The sequence below is a fragment of the Cucumis sativus genome, chromosome 3 (assembly GCF_000004075.3).
Source record: "Cucumis sativus cultivar 9930 chromosome 3, Cucumber_9930_V3, whole genome shotgun sequence".
In the NCBI taxonomy this organism is placed as follows: Eukaryota; Viridiplantae; Streptophyta; class Magnoliopsida; order Cucurbitales; family Cucurbitaceae; genus Cucumis; species Cucumis sativus.
Genome location: NC_026657.2, coordinates 9,615,736 through 9,634,063, shown reverse-complemented (window position 1 = coordinate 9,634,063; position 18,328 = coordinate 9,615,736). Strand labels below are relative to the sequence as shown.

Below are 18,328 nucleotides of genomic sequence, written 5' to 3'. Positions count from 1 at the left end.
ATACAGAAAAGAAGAATGGTAAAATTAGATTAACTAGATTGATATAATTGTTGTATTTGGCCATAATATCATTTATCTCAACGTTAATATAATAATTTTTATGATTTTTTTACCATTATTAGTCGGACAAATACAAAGCCAAGTTCAATTTTAAACTAAGTAAACTTTATTAATTAATTATATTGTTTTCACAAAACGTTATTTAATAAATAATCATTATATAAATGCAAGATTAACAATCAAAGTTTTGGATGTGCTTTTATGAATATAGGTTGTGAATATATTTAATTCTATTATATTTATCTAGCTTATTTTGTTGATTTTCATTTTAAAAACGATAAATTTACAAATTGAGTACACTTTTAATTGATGAGATTGGAAATTTGTGCCAACATAATTACTAGATACTAAAATTGAACCGTTGATGTACATATATATATATATATATATATAAATTATATCAAAATCTAAAGAGGAATAATTATGAATAAATAAAATAATAGAGCAGATAGAAGGAAAAAGGGTGGAAGATAGTGTTTGCCTAAGTCTAACCCACTTCTAATAATAAATAATGGTCTCTTCTTTTTAGATATGAAAGTAAAAGTTATTACCTCTTCTTTTTTCAGAAGTGATACTATGCCTTTTTTATGGACTTTGAAATTGATTTAATATATTTTTCTAAAGAAAATCTACGAACTATATTTTAAAATATGTTTTAGATCTCTTCTGCTCGACCTATTACATTTAAACTCATAGGTTGACACTTGGTATATATAATATATTACTCCTTCGTGTTTACAAGTTTCAAATTGAGATAATTCTAAAATGATATTAATGAAAATATAACACAAATATCAACCATTATAACTAATTTAATTTAATTTTACTTCTTTTGTCGTCATTTTTAAATGTTTTGTCAATGTTAACATTTAATTAATATTGTGATAAACGATAGTTTTATTGCGAACGTTAGTAAACATTAGAAAGTAGAAGAATCTATCTAAAAATTATGAAAATGTAGTAGTATATATAATTTTTGTTTGTTTGTGAATCACATGACTAAAATAAAATTAGAGGTTTGAAGTTGGATAAGCTTTTAGAAAGTAATAAATGGAAAATATGGAAAATGCTTTTGGGCTTTTATAAAAGCTAAGGCCTACCATTATCATTGTAGGCTAAGAGTCGTTCATGTCCTTTAATTTGACTTATAAGTCTTCTTTTACATTATCACTAATTGATCAAATTGATGATGAGGTCTTCTGCCCCCACCGTTAATTGGGACTTTTTGGCCTAGCTATTTTTTCATTGTTCAAATTTACCTAATTAGTATAATACAATGATAGTAACAAAATTTCTTTGGTTAATAGTAGTAATATGAACCAAGCTATGGATAATTCAACTAACAAATAGTCTATAGACTCAAAGTCTCCCTCCCCATTTCGTTGAAGTAACAAAAAAATTGTATTGATCGACATATAATAAATGCTAAGTTAGGACTGTGTTACCGCACATGCTTTCTCTTAATAACTTCATATTATGCTAAAGTTAGTGGGTTTTGACGCAATAGTAATTATTAAAATAAGTTTTCTTTTTAGAGGTTGGAGATTTGATATTTCACAAAATTTAAACTACAATTAAAGAGAGCATAACTTAAACTATAGTTGTCGTATACTTTTTTCTTGTCCCCTCTCTTATCTCACACTTTTTTTCCTTATTGATTTTCTTTCGACATATGAAATAATTTTCTCCATTTTCCTTCGTTTTGAGAATTTTCATATATACTAATTAAACATTAACATTAATAAGAATTTTTTAAAAATAGAAAATTTTGATAAATTATTTACACTTATCAAACAAAATATTTAATTACCAAATTAAGTAAAATGTTTTTTTCCCTAAACACACTCAATGACTCAATAATTTACACATTTTATTAATTATAGTCTTAAAGAAAAGACTCCAAAACCTTTCAAACACACCAACCCCTAATTTGAGAAATTTGTGTGAAATCATCCTTCCTAAAGAAATGGAATGATATAAAGAAAAAAAAACCATAAAATAAAAGTGGAATCGAAGTCAATAAAAAACATAAGAATAATAATAATAGTGATATGTGTGTATATATAATTTTATGATAGACGAATTTTGGTTATGATATCATATTTAATTATTTGAGTCAATTAGATGATTTCCAAGAAAATCAACACGGTCCATTGAAAAGGAAGGGTCAACCAGCCGTTGTTTGTTGTGTTCTAACAAACTCTCTTGGAGTTCTTTACTTTTATTTTCCAACTTTCTTCCAATATGAATATACGTCCAGATTTTCTTTTATTTCAATTCCTAATTCAACTAATAACCTTCTACCTACGCTTCTTTTTTTTTTTTTTTTTTAATAACTTCTCGTTTTCTTTAAACTTTTGAAAATGTTTAATATGTCATCGAATTATTAATTCGATTATTTCATATCAAATAGAGGATAGTTTTACAAAGATTATTTAGTAGCATGATAGAAAGGTGGGAGATTCGAAAGCTGTCTATCTTTTGGTCACACCTTAAAACGCCACTTAGAAATTTGGTTAGATAACTTGTTAAATTGGAGGGAACTAACCTATACAATTATGGAATTTGTAATTTAGGTATAAGATTGTGACAAGGGAATAGGAGAAATGAGTGGGTAGATTATTGAATGAATCAATGGATTAAAGGTTTGCAAAGAGGAGAAAGTGGAAAAGAAGCAAATGTGATAGACTCTGCAGAATTAGTGCTTCTACTTTTTGGTATTTCCTTTTCCATTTTTTTGCTTTAGTTTAGCTGATGTCATTACAATGATAGAAGAAATTGTTGAGAATTTTGCTTTTCACAAAAAGGAAAGAAAACAAAATATTAAAAGTAAAAGATGATGAGAATGTTCTTTCTATTTTCTTGATAAAGTAAGATTATGGCATTAAGAAGTGAATGGCATGTGTAAGAACGCTAAACTCTTTTTCTTTTTCTTAAAAAAAAACGGTAATATATTTTTTTAAATAGAAAACATTACTTAAAGTTGTTAAAAATAATTGTCATTTTAAGAAGAAAAAAAATGTAAGTTGGTAATAATGTTTTTAAAAAAAATCAAAAAACAATTAGAGATCCAACAAAATCACGGCTAAGTAAAATTATTACTTTTATGTTTCTAAGGTGGTGATCATCGGTTGGTTTCGATCAGTTTTGTACAAAAGTTGTCACTGTAAATCGACTCGATCAATTTGACCCAATTGGCCAAACCGTTGGTCAATTTCGATTTCAGTTAAATTTTTTCGAGCTGAGATGAAGAAATAAGTGAGCTAATCTCGCTATTTCTCAGTCAAGAATCAGATGAAGGACATAGAGTTTTAGAGATTGAGTTCTTGGACTAATCTTGGTGCTTGTCCGACCAAGATGGAAAGCAAGAAGCCTAAAACTCAGGTCATCCAGCAGTCAAATTCGGGCGAGATTGAAAATTATCGATAAATTAATATAATTATTAATAAGGAGGGTTGGGAGCTAACATGGATTAATAGGAGCGAAGGGTTTATTTTAATAATATAAATATATTTATATATTTATTTTATAATATTTTTAAATTTCGGTCGATGAGGGCATAAATTCGATCATGTTGATTCAGGTTTCAAAAAATTTCTTCTTTAAATCAACTGTCAATTGCTTTTTCATTAAAACTAGCATATGAGAGTCGATTCATTCTATTTCGGTCCTTTGAATCGGTTTTTTTTAGTATCAATGTTGACTCTTAGAAAGACGTAAAACTAAACTTGGGTGATAGTAGTTTTGTTGCGACACTTTTTGAATTTTCAATTCAATTAAGTGTTCTCCTTGGACAAGGAATTGTTGTAATTAAGCCTTAGTATATTGAAAAAAAAATGTACAAACAGTAAAGCTAAAAATAATGCATCTTAACAACAAACCACTAAGGCAACTATGCATCAATAATTTGGGCATCAAAGTGTGGCAATGATTTTAAAAGTAAAAGTGACAAAAAGTCATTTTCATCTTTATTCCTTTTAATTTTTATCTTTATTCCTTTTAATGTTTATCTTTATTTCTTTTAATATTTCTGATTATCCAATATCTCACCTATATTTATACTCTTAACCACTCTTAATATGTCATTAAGAACCAACCAAGAATTTTCAGTTCAAATCCTCTACTAAAAATACTCTTCATGTATTGAGTATTGTACTTTCTTTGATGTACATAGAGAATAATTGTCCAGGTATCTATTCATATAGCTAAGCAAACATTTAATTTTTATTCTCAACCGAAACGTCAAGGATTCAAATTCCTTGAAGAAAAAGAGACTAAGGAAAAAGAAAAGCTCTGCAAGTCTATTCATAAAATCCAACCAGATAACATTAACATCAATAACACAGCCATATAGATAAAAACGTGACGGTATTGTTACAGTTCGGTATTTCTTTGTTTCATTGGAAAGCCCATCTCGGGCTAAATGATTTGTGTGCACACAAACAAGTAGGAATAGCATTACAAATTCATTAAACAACACATTTGACACTGTTCAATTGAAATTTGAAGTGTAGGTATGGTGATGAATGGTAATTCTATGTACAGTTTTAACAGAAACTTTCCTTTGTGCAAAAAAAAAAAAAAAACTTTCCTTTATGCTTAGTTTAGAAACCCAACTCCCTTTTCTTTTTCACTTTAGCTCTTAAATCTGCTGCCAGAGGAAGAGCGTTGCAGCCATCTCTCGAGATTGTACACCACCATGCCCTCAGCTCATCCTGCAACCAGCCAACTTGAGTTTTAATATCCTGAAGAAATTATTGTCTCATTCATCAAATCCTCTTTTCCCAAGCTGAAAATATCATTATTTGCTTCTCAGCTTAATATTTCATTCACCTTCATTCAGGGTACTTGTTAACAATTTAAACAGTATAATGGGGGAAGGTAGACATGAAATGAAGTTCAGAGACGACCAGTTTTGATTACCAATTTGAACAATGACTAGAGGATTGAGCGAACTCCTATCAAGTTCGAATGATAGAAAGAAATAAACTTCAGGGTAAATGATACTACAACGATGGGACTTTGATTGTCTAAAACCATTGAAGGCTTCTATAACAGTTCAGCAATTGTCATTTATCGTTGCAGTGACGTCTAAGTCAGGAAAACAAACCAAGGCATTTTCTCCTTTTTACCACCGTGCCTTTAATAAAAAAAAAAAAAGGTTTCTAGAACCAAACACATTCAAAACAACAACGCTAATAGAACAAAGAAACATTATGGCATGAACAGCAAATGTTTTCTTACGGTTCCTTTCTGAAATAAGACTTGAACACAGAAACATTAAGCTTAATAGAGGACTTAGCCAAGAAAACAAAACTCAAATCAAACGAGCATGTACTCATACTCTTTGGGCTCTAACAAACAACAATTAACAACTCATCACAACTGCTTAACTTATGTTTGGGAGGGGGAAGGGTTGAAAGAAAAAGGCAAACATTTATACCTCAAGAAAATCATGGTTGGAAATGTACTGGGTCTGAACTTGGCATTCAACCCCTCGAACAATAACAGAAATAGAATTCTTTGTGAGTTGTGCGCCTGGAAATATATGGACATGAAAATTTCAGAAGAAATTAGAAGAGAAAGGGTATTAGAAGATAAAGGGTACAAAAAGATCAATTTATAGTTAACCAATACAACAGTGAAAGTTTGCACGATAGTCAAGCAAAAACTAATAGGCAATTTACCCCTTATGCAAGCCACATGGTACCCAGTTCCCCCAAGTCCTTCTTCCCACTTCCCGAGCCGAATACGCAAGAAAAAACCATCAAGAAGTGACAGTGACGTGTGGGAACTCATACACCTGGTGTCGATGCAATAGAGAGAATATCAGTTTGCAGAAAGATACACTCAATAAGGAAAAGGAATTTCTATGTCTGATCATTTTAGGAACTGAACTATAAGTGATCTATGTAGGATTTCAAGTGAATAAGCCTATCAACACAGTAGCCAGGAGGCTTCAACTTTCCATTCTTCAAATGCTTTTGCAAACTCAGTGGTGTGTCAAAAGACTCGACACCAATAAGAACATTAAGTAGAAAAGGAAGTACATGTGAACAAAAACCTTGCTACAGCATCTTGAAAACACAAAATTGCAAAGATAATGTAACCCATGATAAGTTCAATCACACATCATTTTAAAATAAGTTGATTCAAAACTTATGTGTCTCAAACTGTGGGATCCAATCTGTCAAGTTAACTTTGTAAAGATATTAAAAGAAGACTTAAAATGCAGAAATATGAACGTCTAGGTTTCTACAACTAGAACACCCATAATTGCATGTAAAAGGTGTAACAAATATGATAATAGATGAAGGACAAAAATTTGTTCCTACTTACTTGAGAACATTGCTTCGAGACAGTCGAAGTTTTTTTACAGCATTTAAGACTGCATGGGAAATATTGGAATTCTGATTGTCAACAAAGCTATCAACTTGAACCATCTCACTTCCTTTCAAACTTTTCTCTGGAAATCTTGGAGGAACACATTTTGGAAACGATATTGCTGCAGACTTCACTTGTTCAGTGACTTTAAAATCAAGACTAAGATCAGTTTTAATATTGGGATCACCAGTATCATTTAGAATTGATGCAACCCCATACATTTTCCCATCCGTTTTTCTATCCTGAAGGTGTTGGGGTTTTACACTTAAACCAATCCTAGAAGTAAGTTGGAGCTTACCAGAATCATAACGATCGGCCAAAGAAACATGGGAATCAGATTGCTGTTGACATCTCGCGGGAGCAAGTGGGCATGCAATAGCCCAGTGATTGAGCTGAAAGCACCGAATGCATGAACAAGGGGGATCAACTGTCTCGTTGCAGAACCTGATATTTCTTGAAAGATCCTCAATTTCTCTTTCAGTAATTTCAGAACAATTATGTAGATTATGGCCTTTTGTGCCGCAAAAGAAACAGGTCACAGTTTCATTACCCACATTAATGGTCAAATCTGACGGTATGATGTGTTTGAGTGCACCTAATCTCCTAGCAAAGACAGAAGCCATTGCCTCTGGACTTCTTATTTTAGGAGAACGTAAAGCAGATTTGAACTTACTAATGGATTTTTGCTCACTATGGTCTTTGAATTCCTTATGACCTGGTGAAGTCTCAGTATTAGCTATATTGTGTTGTTCCTTACTAACAGCAGTATCCAAGTCATCCATGGAATGATGATCAATGTGGTTTTGAGGGCAAGGCATATGTCTGGGACTGTGCATGGAACATTGCGAATCATCCTTGGTATTTAGGTTGGAAGTTTCTGGGTTTGATGTAAACCCAGATGCTTTTGCAGCAAAACGGGAAATCCATAAGCTTTTGAGAGGATCACTCACATTACCAGTTGTATGGTTAATCTTTCCACATAGTTGATCACAGTCAACATTCTCTGTACCGTTTGACTTGCACTTACCCAAAGCAGAGTGCATAACTTCACCTGTTCCAGCAGCACTAACAAGATTGCTTGAATTCTGGTTCCCCTGAGACCTGGTTTTATGACTTTGATGACTGCCACAGGAAATTTCAGGAGAATTCTTTAGTTGTATAAGCAAGGTGGGTCCATTTCCAGATATAAGGTCTGTGGCATTCTCATTGTTCAGGAGTAGTTGTTTGCCGAAGTGATCAGACTCTCCGAAACAGGCTATTGGAGTTGCATTAAGATCACAACTGTTTTTAATAATTTCAATTCCCTTAGCTTCTTGCTTGGCTTGACAAGTTGCACTAGGTGCTCCTTCCTCACCTCTCATTGTTGGATTGTACAAGGACCGGAAGATAGATTGAAAACCTATGCCACTGAACCCAGGAGCATTGATCTTCTTATATATTGGTTCTTCATTTGGGCCCCCTTGTTCAACATCACATTTTGCAAGGGTAAGATCAAGAGTAGGTGCCTCATCTTGTATCGACTCTGAGAATCCTTTCATCATGTTAGATATCCAAATCATGAAAGAGCTATCTTGACCAAGGTTTGATGTTGGACCAGAAGCATTACCATCTTGCTTTTTGGCTCTTTTGTTCCCAACAATTAAGCGTTGTTCAAAGCTCCATCGTCTCTTAGACGTTGAACGAAAAGCACTGTTACAACTTTCAACACTTCCATAGCTGTTGTCATCCTTTTTCAACATTCTTCCATGAACATCACCATCAGACAGAGCCTTTTCCTTCCCTTTCCTTTGTATCCAATGCATACGACAACTACTTGGAGAAGCTGAATCAACCCCATCATTGCAATTGTCCTTTTCTTCTTGCTGGTTACTGCCTCTCACTTCATGTGAAGAGTCCGTCACTGTCACTAGAATTTTATTTCCCTCGCACCCAGCATTTTTTCCATTCATATTTTGTGAGTCATTTTCTGCAGATGATTCCAGTTTCCCTAAAAAAGTTGGACGAGAGACAGTAGGCTCAAACATATCCAAAGGTCGAAGAACAACTTTTCCAGCTGAAATATATTTATCTTCATTTTTGTCTCCACGAACTGGATCCATATCTAACAATTCATGTTGCAGTTTATCAAGCTCTGGTTCACCTTGTTCCATTGATACTTCATTTATTCTGTTTATGGAAACTGCAAGGGAGATGAAGTAAATAAAATTTTAAACATGAAAATTAAATAGAAAAAACAAATATTTGATAATTGGAATCGAAGGTTTTCCAATGCAAACATTTTAATATGGAGAAACAAGTTGCTCCAGGGAAAGCAGGAACATAAAATGTTCAAACAGGTCTTGATGTTACAAACTGGGATTCAAATCATTAGACAATCACACTGTATTTTATCAATTATCAAAATATAATTTATTTCTAAATGATTCATGCTTTCAATCCATATAATAAACTGCATTGGTATCAGCAGACCTGATGAACAGTCATTTTTCCCAATTGTCAATACTTCGTCCACCAGAATGTTTCCTGCATTAGTTATATCCACTTCTCCAGTTGCTAGTAGATCTTCCTCTTTAAAACAGACAACAGCCACGTCTGCCCTGCTAAGTGTTTCATTTGCAAAGTTTCCAACCCCTGGAAGGTAAGTGCATCAGAACTGGGAAAAGTCCCAAGGAACAAAAATATAATTGGGCAGAAAGAAATATCAAGCCTATCGAACAAAATATGGTATGAGATGCAACTAAAATTAGGATCAACTTAGACTCACAAACTTCAGTGTCATTATACCTTTATCCAGTGTCATTTGTACTTCGCTTGTCATGCAGGCAGCATCATCAGAGCTGGTCCTATTTGAAGTTTGTTTACCCTCAGATATATTCTTCAAATGACTCTCTGCTTGTGACAAAATAATAGTTCTATTATCAAGTAAATTATTGGAAGTAGACTTCTCAGCTATTACACTTTGTGGCAGTGCAAAATTTGCTTTATTGGCTGCTGCATCCCACAAGATCGATGTTTTTCTGTTATTGAAGCTGGAATCAGCGCATCTAAGGCTCAAACCTTTGTGAGGAGACCAAACTAGTTCAGACAGGGAGTCGGTGGTAACATATTTCACATCCACCATTGAACCTGCATTTGCACCTACACCTGATCTGTTGGTCAATCTTCCCTGAATGTACTGGTCTGTGTAACCCAAGCCAAGTCCTAAATCCGTCCCCGGTTCAATGCTTTTATAGTCCTCATTCATCTTCAGTAATACCTCAATGAACAATTCTGTAATTTGGGCCCATGTTAGTTGTATTTTGTTGCACCTTGTTTCTTTTTTAGAAGAAAGAAAATAACTCCTACTTTCAGTTTATAGCACATGGAGGCACATCATGCAACATTAGGAGGTGATAAAATTTCTAACACGTAAATGGAAGACTAGCAACAGGTAAGAAATAGGATTGGACAGAAAGGAGAAAGTTAAGCAAATCTTATTTTAACTCAACAAAAGATCATTCCAGTTTGTTTCAAACAAAACCAACCCACCAGGGTCGTGAAAACTCAACTTAACATAAGATGTCATTCAAATAGTACGTACTTGTACAGAAGGTCTGGCATTTGTATGCATGTTATGAAGAAATACACCAATCCAAGTGGCATATATTTTACTTCCAGTTTACAAAAATCAATGCTTTGTATCATTCCAAAGTTCCCTTTAGCAGCAAGGAGACAATTAAGCAAAGGATACTCGTACAAGTCCTTTCACGTTTAGCCAGTGTATAAAACAAATATTATGCTTGATATAAACGTTACGATGGCTTTTGCGAAGGTGACAATGAAGCAAAGGATACACGTAATTCCCCTTTACTCAGCTTATAAAAGCAATTTCAAGCTCGATTCAAAGGTTATAATGGGTTTCAAGGACAAGATATTGTTGTTATGACTTATGCAACACCAACAGTGTGAAGAAACAACACAATTTCAAAGGAGCTTTGTTAATTGAATAGTCACATTATTCTCAGGTATAGAATGCCCCCATGACTTCAAACACTGCATGATAGTTCAGGGAAGGAAAAATTTGCAAACAAAATCATGTACCATATCATCCTACATTTATGGATGGGACCCATATATCCTCTCATAGTTGCAATGTTTTTAGGCTCAAACAGTGATTTTTTGCATGATCTTCTCTTCCAAGATGAGTGGAAAGAACTAAAAGAGCCTGTGGAATGTTTATGGCTTTTTAAGGTCTCTAGACAGCAACTATATATACTTGCACTGGTAAATTTACTAATAGTATGAAGACCAGCTTCGATTTACAGGCAGAAGGAAATAAATGATATTTCCTATTTGGTCATGATCTACGATTTCCAGTCGCATTCAGGGATATTTTGGAAGCTCGTTCAAGAGAACTACATCCCTAGCTAAAAAAAATATGTCTATATATTACATGACAATTATTCTAGGCTCACAAAATTCAAACGTATTAACAAGCACTATGCGCCTGCATTATTTACAGCACATTACATAAAGACAAACAAGAAAACACCAAAAAGACGACTATGATTCCTCTGAAGCAGTAAAAAAAAAACAATTAACTTAAATAAGATGTAGAATGGACAATCTTAACAGCCCCATCTTTCGAAAGTTGGGCACCCTGCATGTGGATCCAATATTTAGAGAGTAACCAACAAGTTTCGCTTCTTGGATTTTCAACGTCCGTTGCAGCTTTTGAAAATAGCCATACAAACGTACTGGAACAAAATGATGTCCTACGGTAATTTTAAATCAAATTTCTACTGTTTTACTGTTTCAAGCTCCACATAAATCAAAAGTTTCTAACTTCAACAAACTACGACAATCTAAATGTCGCCCAAAGAGAAGCAATCACGAGTTAACTACACACTCAACCCCAGACAAACACTTCAGAAGCTCAAATTTCACAGAACCACTTTCCAGAATCTTAGAGAAAAAGGAAGGATGATGAACTACAAAAAAAACAGCAAAAATTGGAAGATACCCATCAGAGTAAACAAGAATCAAAGAAACCCACATACCTTATATCCCTCAAATCCATTAAGAACTGCTTTATTCAACTGCTCAGCATAAAAGGATTGAGTTCAAAGTTCAAACCCAGAGAAAATCAAATCAAAACCCCCTTAGCAAAAGCAAGAAGAACACCCAGATGAAAAATGATCTAACAGAAATTGATTACAGAGGGAGAAATGGATTGAGAGGAGAAGGATTAGCAGAGTGAGAGAGAAACCGACTACCAAGGGGCGTTTGCGGTCACAGTTTACATGAATCTCTCGAGGCTTTTTTGAAAGATTCTTGAATAAGAGGTCAGAAATGAGACACGTAGTTGAATGCATGCCAGTCCATACTATTCAGAATTATGTGCGCAACTGTATTGCCTGCCAATTGCGCTTAGCGCTACTGTTAATGCTCAGTTGTTGGGTGTTCGCTTCACCACCAAGAGAAAAAAAAATCAAATATTTTTTCCTTTTTACCAAGAAAAAACAAAAACCCAGAAGAAGGAAGATAAAAAAAAAAAAAAAAATGATAATCAAGATCAACTAAAAAGTAAAAATGATTTGGCGTTTAAGATTACTTTTAATGAAGTTTGAAGTCAAAAGAAAAATTGTAGTTCCAAAAAGGTAACCTTGTTTTCTAACCAATAATAGAAAGATTACTCCCATATTAACTATAATATCTTAGCTTTTCTCAAGGAGTTTAGCTGTTGAAAGAATTTTGACACTGAAATGTATTGTTAAACAAATTAAAGTCTTATTGAGGTTTAGTTTTACTTTCTTTTCTCTTATCATTAATTTTAATAATTTGTTTGGTATGGAATTGACAGGACACACACACATATATATATTTATCAAATCAATGTCTCTATGTGAACAATGTTTAGAGTCACGTGTAGTAAGTGAAACAAACACACAATTATCAATTACAATTGGGTTGTTTGTTGAATGATAAATAAAAAGTTTATGATATTGACAAAAATATATTTTTTTTAATTAAAATAAAATTACAAATTTTGTAGATATATAGAAATGCAAATTTATACTTAAAAGTTTTATTTTTTATTTTGCTAAATTTGTAACACTTAATTACTTAGGTAAAGGAAATAAAAAGACATATTTGGTTGGATTATACTATTTTAAAGTAATATATGAAAAATAGTGGCATGTTGTCTTTGGGTGAATATTTCTAATGATATGTCATTTTTCTTTTAGCCAATAATCTATTTTGTATCAAAAGGAATGTCATGTTAATTTGGCTAATAAATAAGTTTAATATCGTATTAATTAACAAACCGACTTCTTCGTCGAATTTCAGAAATTATTCGAAAATGAACAAAACTTCATCTTGAAATGCTAAAAATGGTGAAAACAAATATTTCCAACTTTTTGTTTGTTGGTGTTGTTATTGTCCATAGATTCCGTTTATACTATACCATTAGTTGGTTTAGGGATAGGATTAAATGGGTAGAAATAAAATAAAATAAGTTTGTTTAAATATTAAAAAACACATCGATGTTAACTTTATACCTTTGTAAACTTTGAAATTTATTCTAGAACAACTTTTTGAACATACGATAGAATTTTTGTGATTCTAGTTATTGTTAGAAAATTTGTTCCCAATCTAGTTTCTATGAATGTACTGTATGAATTTACTTTAGTTGTGATAAGGTAAAGAGAGAAGTCAATATGAAAAGAATAAATTGAGTACTACACACGTAAGAGAAGTATAAAAAATCGAATAAGAAGATAGAGTAATTTTATTGTCATAAGAGAGGTCATTTTCGAAGTGAGTACGGAAAGATTCTAGAGAGGAACTGAAAAAAGGTTAGGGAATGATGAGGTAAATGTAGCATCTAAGCTCTTGGGATTGTGTTGAGAGTGAAACAAAAAGTAGTAATCTTTCGTTTGGTTGAGTTATAAACAATCCAAATAGTATAGATGTAGCCTTTTAGATAGCCATTCATTCACATTCTTCATTACATGTCATTTATGGTCTATCAATAATTGGAGTAGAACTACATGAATTGAAAATACTAATTCAAAGACCGAAAACGAGAAAGATTTAGAATTATTAAGATTAATCTCAATAGATATCGACAACCGACAAGTTGATTAATGAAAGTTATAAAGTGGGAGTTTAATAGTTGTCTATTAACTCAATTTATGATCCAAGGTGGTGGGTTGTTGGCCACTTGAATTTTAATGTTGCAAATAGTTGAACGATATAGTATAGTTTAATTTAAGCTATATGTGATTGGTGTAGAGTACAATTGCACTAGTTTAGATAATATCATGATCCGTCATTTCAATAATGGCCGATAAGTCCAAACACAGAAAGTTGACTTTAATGACTATCGTGAACTTAGGTGAGTTGGGGATATCAAAGTGAAAAATCAATATCAATTATCAAACCCTATAGTGAGTGGCTATAAAATTTTTGTAGCACAAGCATGAGGGTCATTGGTAATCTTGGTTAGACATAGTAGCTAGAACTTATAGTTATATAGTACAAAAGATCAAGTTTATATCAAACCAGTATATTTTTCAATATATATATATAGTTTTCTTTTTTTCTTTCAATTTGTATAATTTAATCTTCGAAATTGGTTACAAGGGTAAGCTTTGATGTATATATAAATGAGACATTTTAAATAATAATATCATGGATCAAAATATTTATAAAAGATTGTGAAATTAAATAAAGAAATGATATTATATGATATACAAAATTTATATTGTTTTCAAATAGATTGTGATTTTTTTTCAAAATTTTGATGTCAACTATCTTCTCTGTCTCTGTCTAAGTTAGTATCATATTAACTTTGAAATAATGTCTCTGTCTAGTTAAAGAAATTAGATAAGATGAAACAAACGTGAGATTGGACGATACTTTTGACACACCACTTATCTGTTTAACTCTTTTTTGAGTACCACTTCACAAATTTTGATACTGTGTTTGGTCATAATCCTACCTCCCATTGCTATATATCTTGTGGCCAATATCTCTCACTCAAAAATAAACTTTTTCTTTCTTTCTTTATAATTTATTTTAAAGTGATTTAATAAAGTTAATTCGTACCTATGACTTTTCTTTGTTATTTTCTTTTAGTATTAAAACTAGGATTATATATATATATATATATATATATATATATATATATTTGATTTAGTAAGGAATTTAAATACTTCTTTTAAAATAGATGAAAATTGTTGTAAAAATTAATTAATTAGTACAAAATTTCAAGAAATTAAATATGTTATAACACAACAAATTTGTCTAATTTTAATTTCTCCAGTTAGATAATTCTAGTTTTAATCATTTTTATAACCTAAAAGGTAAATTTTGAACTAAAAAAATATATAAACTCTAATAATAGACTTTTACAGTGTGTATCAACGTCTATTAATGAATATTTGTAGAAATTTATTATTATTTATCATTAATAAACTATAAGAGATCTTATTATGTTTTACAAATATATTTTTGTTTATTAAAAGGTTGGACGAGAAGGGTGAAGACTGAAGAGGAATGTGAGAAATTGAAGAGGGATGGACCAATGATGAGGAATTAGAGAGAGACTTTGAATGATGGGTTGGTCCGAAATCAATAACTTGGAAAACAAAAGGATTTAATATAGACCACATACATCTTTTCACTCATTTTATACTTTCAAGTCCCATTCAGTAGACCAACAAAGTTTAATCCAAATAATATAACAATCTCTTTTCCAACTAAATTTAGAATCGACTGATACAGTTGGGTGTTTAGATAATTAACAAATTTACCTAACGATAATAAATATATAATTGTCGTTCAACTTTGTTTAAATATTCTCAATAATTATTGGAGTTGGAGAGAGAGAATTGGTTGCATTTAAGATCAGAAACTTTGTTATAACATTTAAGAAGGGAATTACTTGAGTTGTGAATAAATGTGAGTATGCAAATGGGGTGGGTTGAGTTTTCAAAAGGTTTCAACATTCCAATTTACATTCATTATTGGTTCAGTGGACGTTCTCTCTGGTTGTCTCATTGAAGTGGATATATATATGTATATATATGGTTGAAACCCAATAAATGAGTTTTTATTATTTTATACAAAGGAAAGGTAAGGATTAACTCTGTAGTCTACACTGTTATTCAACTTATATATTCACTCTCTTTGATTTATAGACACACAGAAAGAACACATTTTCATTCTTTTTCTGCCACGTACATGGCAGAATTTTATAAAGGTATAGCTTCTCTTTGTACAACTCCAATAGTTAAATTCAACACCTACGATCAAATTGAAGGTTAATGATTTTATCTCCTGCTTTGTAATGGTTGAAGTATTTGTACAGTTCAATACTAAGGAAATTTTCTCTCTCTCTCTCTTATGTAGACTTTAAACCGGGGATATGTATATGTTTAATTTGTGGCATTTAAATGAAATAATATAGCATATGTTTATACACAATATTTTATATTGTTCTTAAGATTTTTTAGGTGCATTTGGGTAGAATGTTGTTAGTTTAGTTATAGTTTATTATAGTTAAGTTATAATAGTTTGTGTTTGGAATATAAATTTTTTTATTTTGATAATAATAATATGTGTAAGGTATTTTTAGTTTGAGAAAGAAATAGTAAGTTCCGTGCAAAAATAAATCACTGTAAAATAGTAAAATCAATAGAAAATTGAGGTTTTGAAATAACCTTCTCTCCCGCCCGTTATAACAAAAGTGATTATTATAATATTAGGTTTTGAAAATGTATACTTACTTTTAGAATTTTTTTGGAGTCATATCTTAATATTAGCTATAATAAATACTATTTCAAAACTTTTTATTTGCTATAATTGTTACTATTTTATATTTATCAAATTTTTATTATTTACTATTTATTTTTCAAACTAAATTAATTTACATTTCAAATATATATTATTATAAGACAAAGTAAAATAATCTACAATCCAAATACATACTATTAATAGTCAAATCAAGGTTTCAAACATCTCTTAATGTTTACACCAACTTGTTGAGACAATAACTTTTCTATGAAAGCGTTTGATCCAAAGCTCTTGAAAATGACATATTTTCTTTATAGATAAAAACAAATAATTCTATATTGCTTGAAATCTATTAAAAGGAGAAACTAAATATGTAATTCAAGTCTGGATTTAATTTCTCAAAATGAATTCTCTGCCAATTATGGCTAAGATAAGAGGTATTTCTTGAGGATTTGTAAGTAGTTACAATTAGTTGAAATAACTGTTTATGAAACAGCCTTAACTGTTAAACAGTTTAACTGTTTAAACTGTTTTACTAACTAACTACAGCTGTTTAGCCATAGCTTTATTCTATATTACATCACTAAATATGCTAATGAAGTTCAACTACTAAATATGCTAATGAAGTTCAACTACTAAATATTTTCCCCTATAACCTATTGTATCGCAGTTCAACCCAATCACACTTGTGACTTCGATGCTCATGTGGTTAAGACATTTCATTCCAGTAGACATAGCTTCTCAGTAACTTGGCTTGAAGATCCTCACTTTAGATACTGTTCTTCCCTCTTTTCCAATTGATTAACGCACAAAAAATCAAAGTTTTGCTGAAAAGAAAGAAGTAAAACATTGCTGGCCAAGTAAAATGGGTGTTGAGAGTTATTTGGAAGAGACAATATCTAGCAACAAAAACCACTAGTAAGATATGGAGGAAAGCAAAATGATTGGATTAGGCTCTCTAAATGTGATAATAAGAGAAGTGGAAAAGAAAAGATAAGGAAAGAGGCAATGTGACAAAAGGAAATGAGATGTTGAAGGGATGAAATTGGGAGTTGGGACCCTTTTTTTTTCATTTTTAGCACAAAATCCAAAGCCTCATTTATTAGGTTTTTGGTTGGTTTAGAGGCATCGCATAGCCGCCATGGACAATTACAATGGCAACCACCTATGAGGTCCATTTTTCTTGTTCACTTTTGCAGATTGGAAGAAGAAATAATGGGAGCAACTGTCTCTTTCAACCTTGTCTATCAAATGGGACACTGCAGACACCTTGGGACTAATAACTTTTGTCTTTGTTTAATGGCTCCACTAAGACTCCATTTTCTTTTCCCTCTTATCATATTAAATTCTTGGGTCATTCCCTAGTTGTCAAGACTATGACCACCTTGATTTGATGACACTCATTAACTGTGCCTAGTGGCAAAGCTTGGATCTAATCCCAAATTGTGAAGAATCAAGTTACTAAATATGTGGTATCCATACTTGGAGATGCACAACACAAATAATTATTGTTGTACTCCATAGCTTGATGATTGCACACATCTCATTGTAAGGTCGAACGTAGATAGATTCATTCGACCTAATCATTCATGCATCTTGCTAATATCATTTTTTTTTAGAGTAATTCAACCTTGCTTTCCTTTCCTTCTCTTATCAATGACATGAAACATATTCAAATCTAATGGAATCATTATCACTAATAAGCCAATAAAAAAACAAACGCTAATTGATATATTGCCTTATTATAACTTGTATCTTTCCTCCTCATAAAAGATTCTGTAATGATTGTCATCAATAGAAGAAAATGAATTATTGATGCCAACTAACAATGATTTTTAATTTAGGATTCATAAACTTTAATTTTTATACAGCTCACTCTTCTGGATGATCCAAATACAAGATAATCAGAACTTACCACATATAGATTTGCTAGAAATAGAATCCACAAATTTCAGTTTTTTTATAATTTATGTTTCATCAATTTAATGATTACAATAATTGAAGCAAAAATCATCCTCAACTCATTGAGCCGTGTCCCGATCCAATCAGACAAATGAGTACTAAGTTTGTTCATTGCCTTGTCTATTGTCTGTCAGAATAT

The 18,328-nt window shown here is 31.6% G+C and overlaps 1 protein-coding gene across 4 annotated transcripts; it reads right to left on the bottom strand.

Annotated features, from left to right (window-relative positions):
• Positions 1-4,362: 4,362 nt before the first annotated feature.
• Positions 4,363-11,889, bottom strand: LOC101216376. 4 transcript variants are annotated; one of them, XM_031882376.1, is made up of 8 exons: positions 11,484-11,888; positions 9,229-9,714; positions 8,914-9,075; positions 6,743-8,623; positions 6,400-6,589; positions 5,748-5,863; positions 5,504-5,598; positions 4,363-4,805 (listed from the first exon to the last, which is right to left on the bottom strand). In XM_031882376.1, exons 2-8 carry the CDS (start codon positions 9,686-9,688, stop codon positions 4,665-4,667), a joined length of 3,045 nt encoding a protein of 1,014 aa, XP_031738236.1. In that variant the 5' UTR covers positions 9,689-9,714; positions 11,484-11,888; the 3' UTR covers positions 4,363-4,664. The 4 variants fall into 4 exon arrangements, with proteins under 4 accessions (XP_031738236.1, XP_031738237.1, XP_031738235.1 ...); XM_031882377.1 differs by having other exon boundaries at positions 6,400-6,565; XM_031882375.1 differs by having other exon boundaries at positions 6,400-8,623; positions 11,484-11,889.
• Between the last annotated feature and the right edge of the window lie 6,439 nt (positions 11,890-18,328).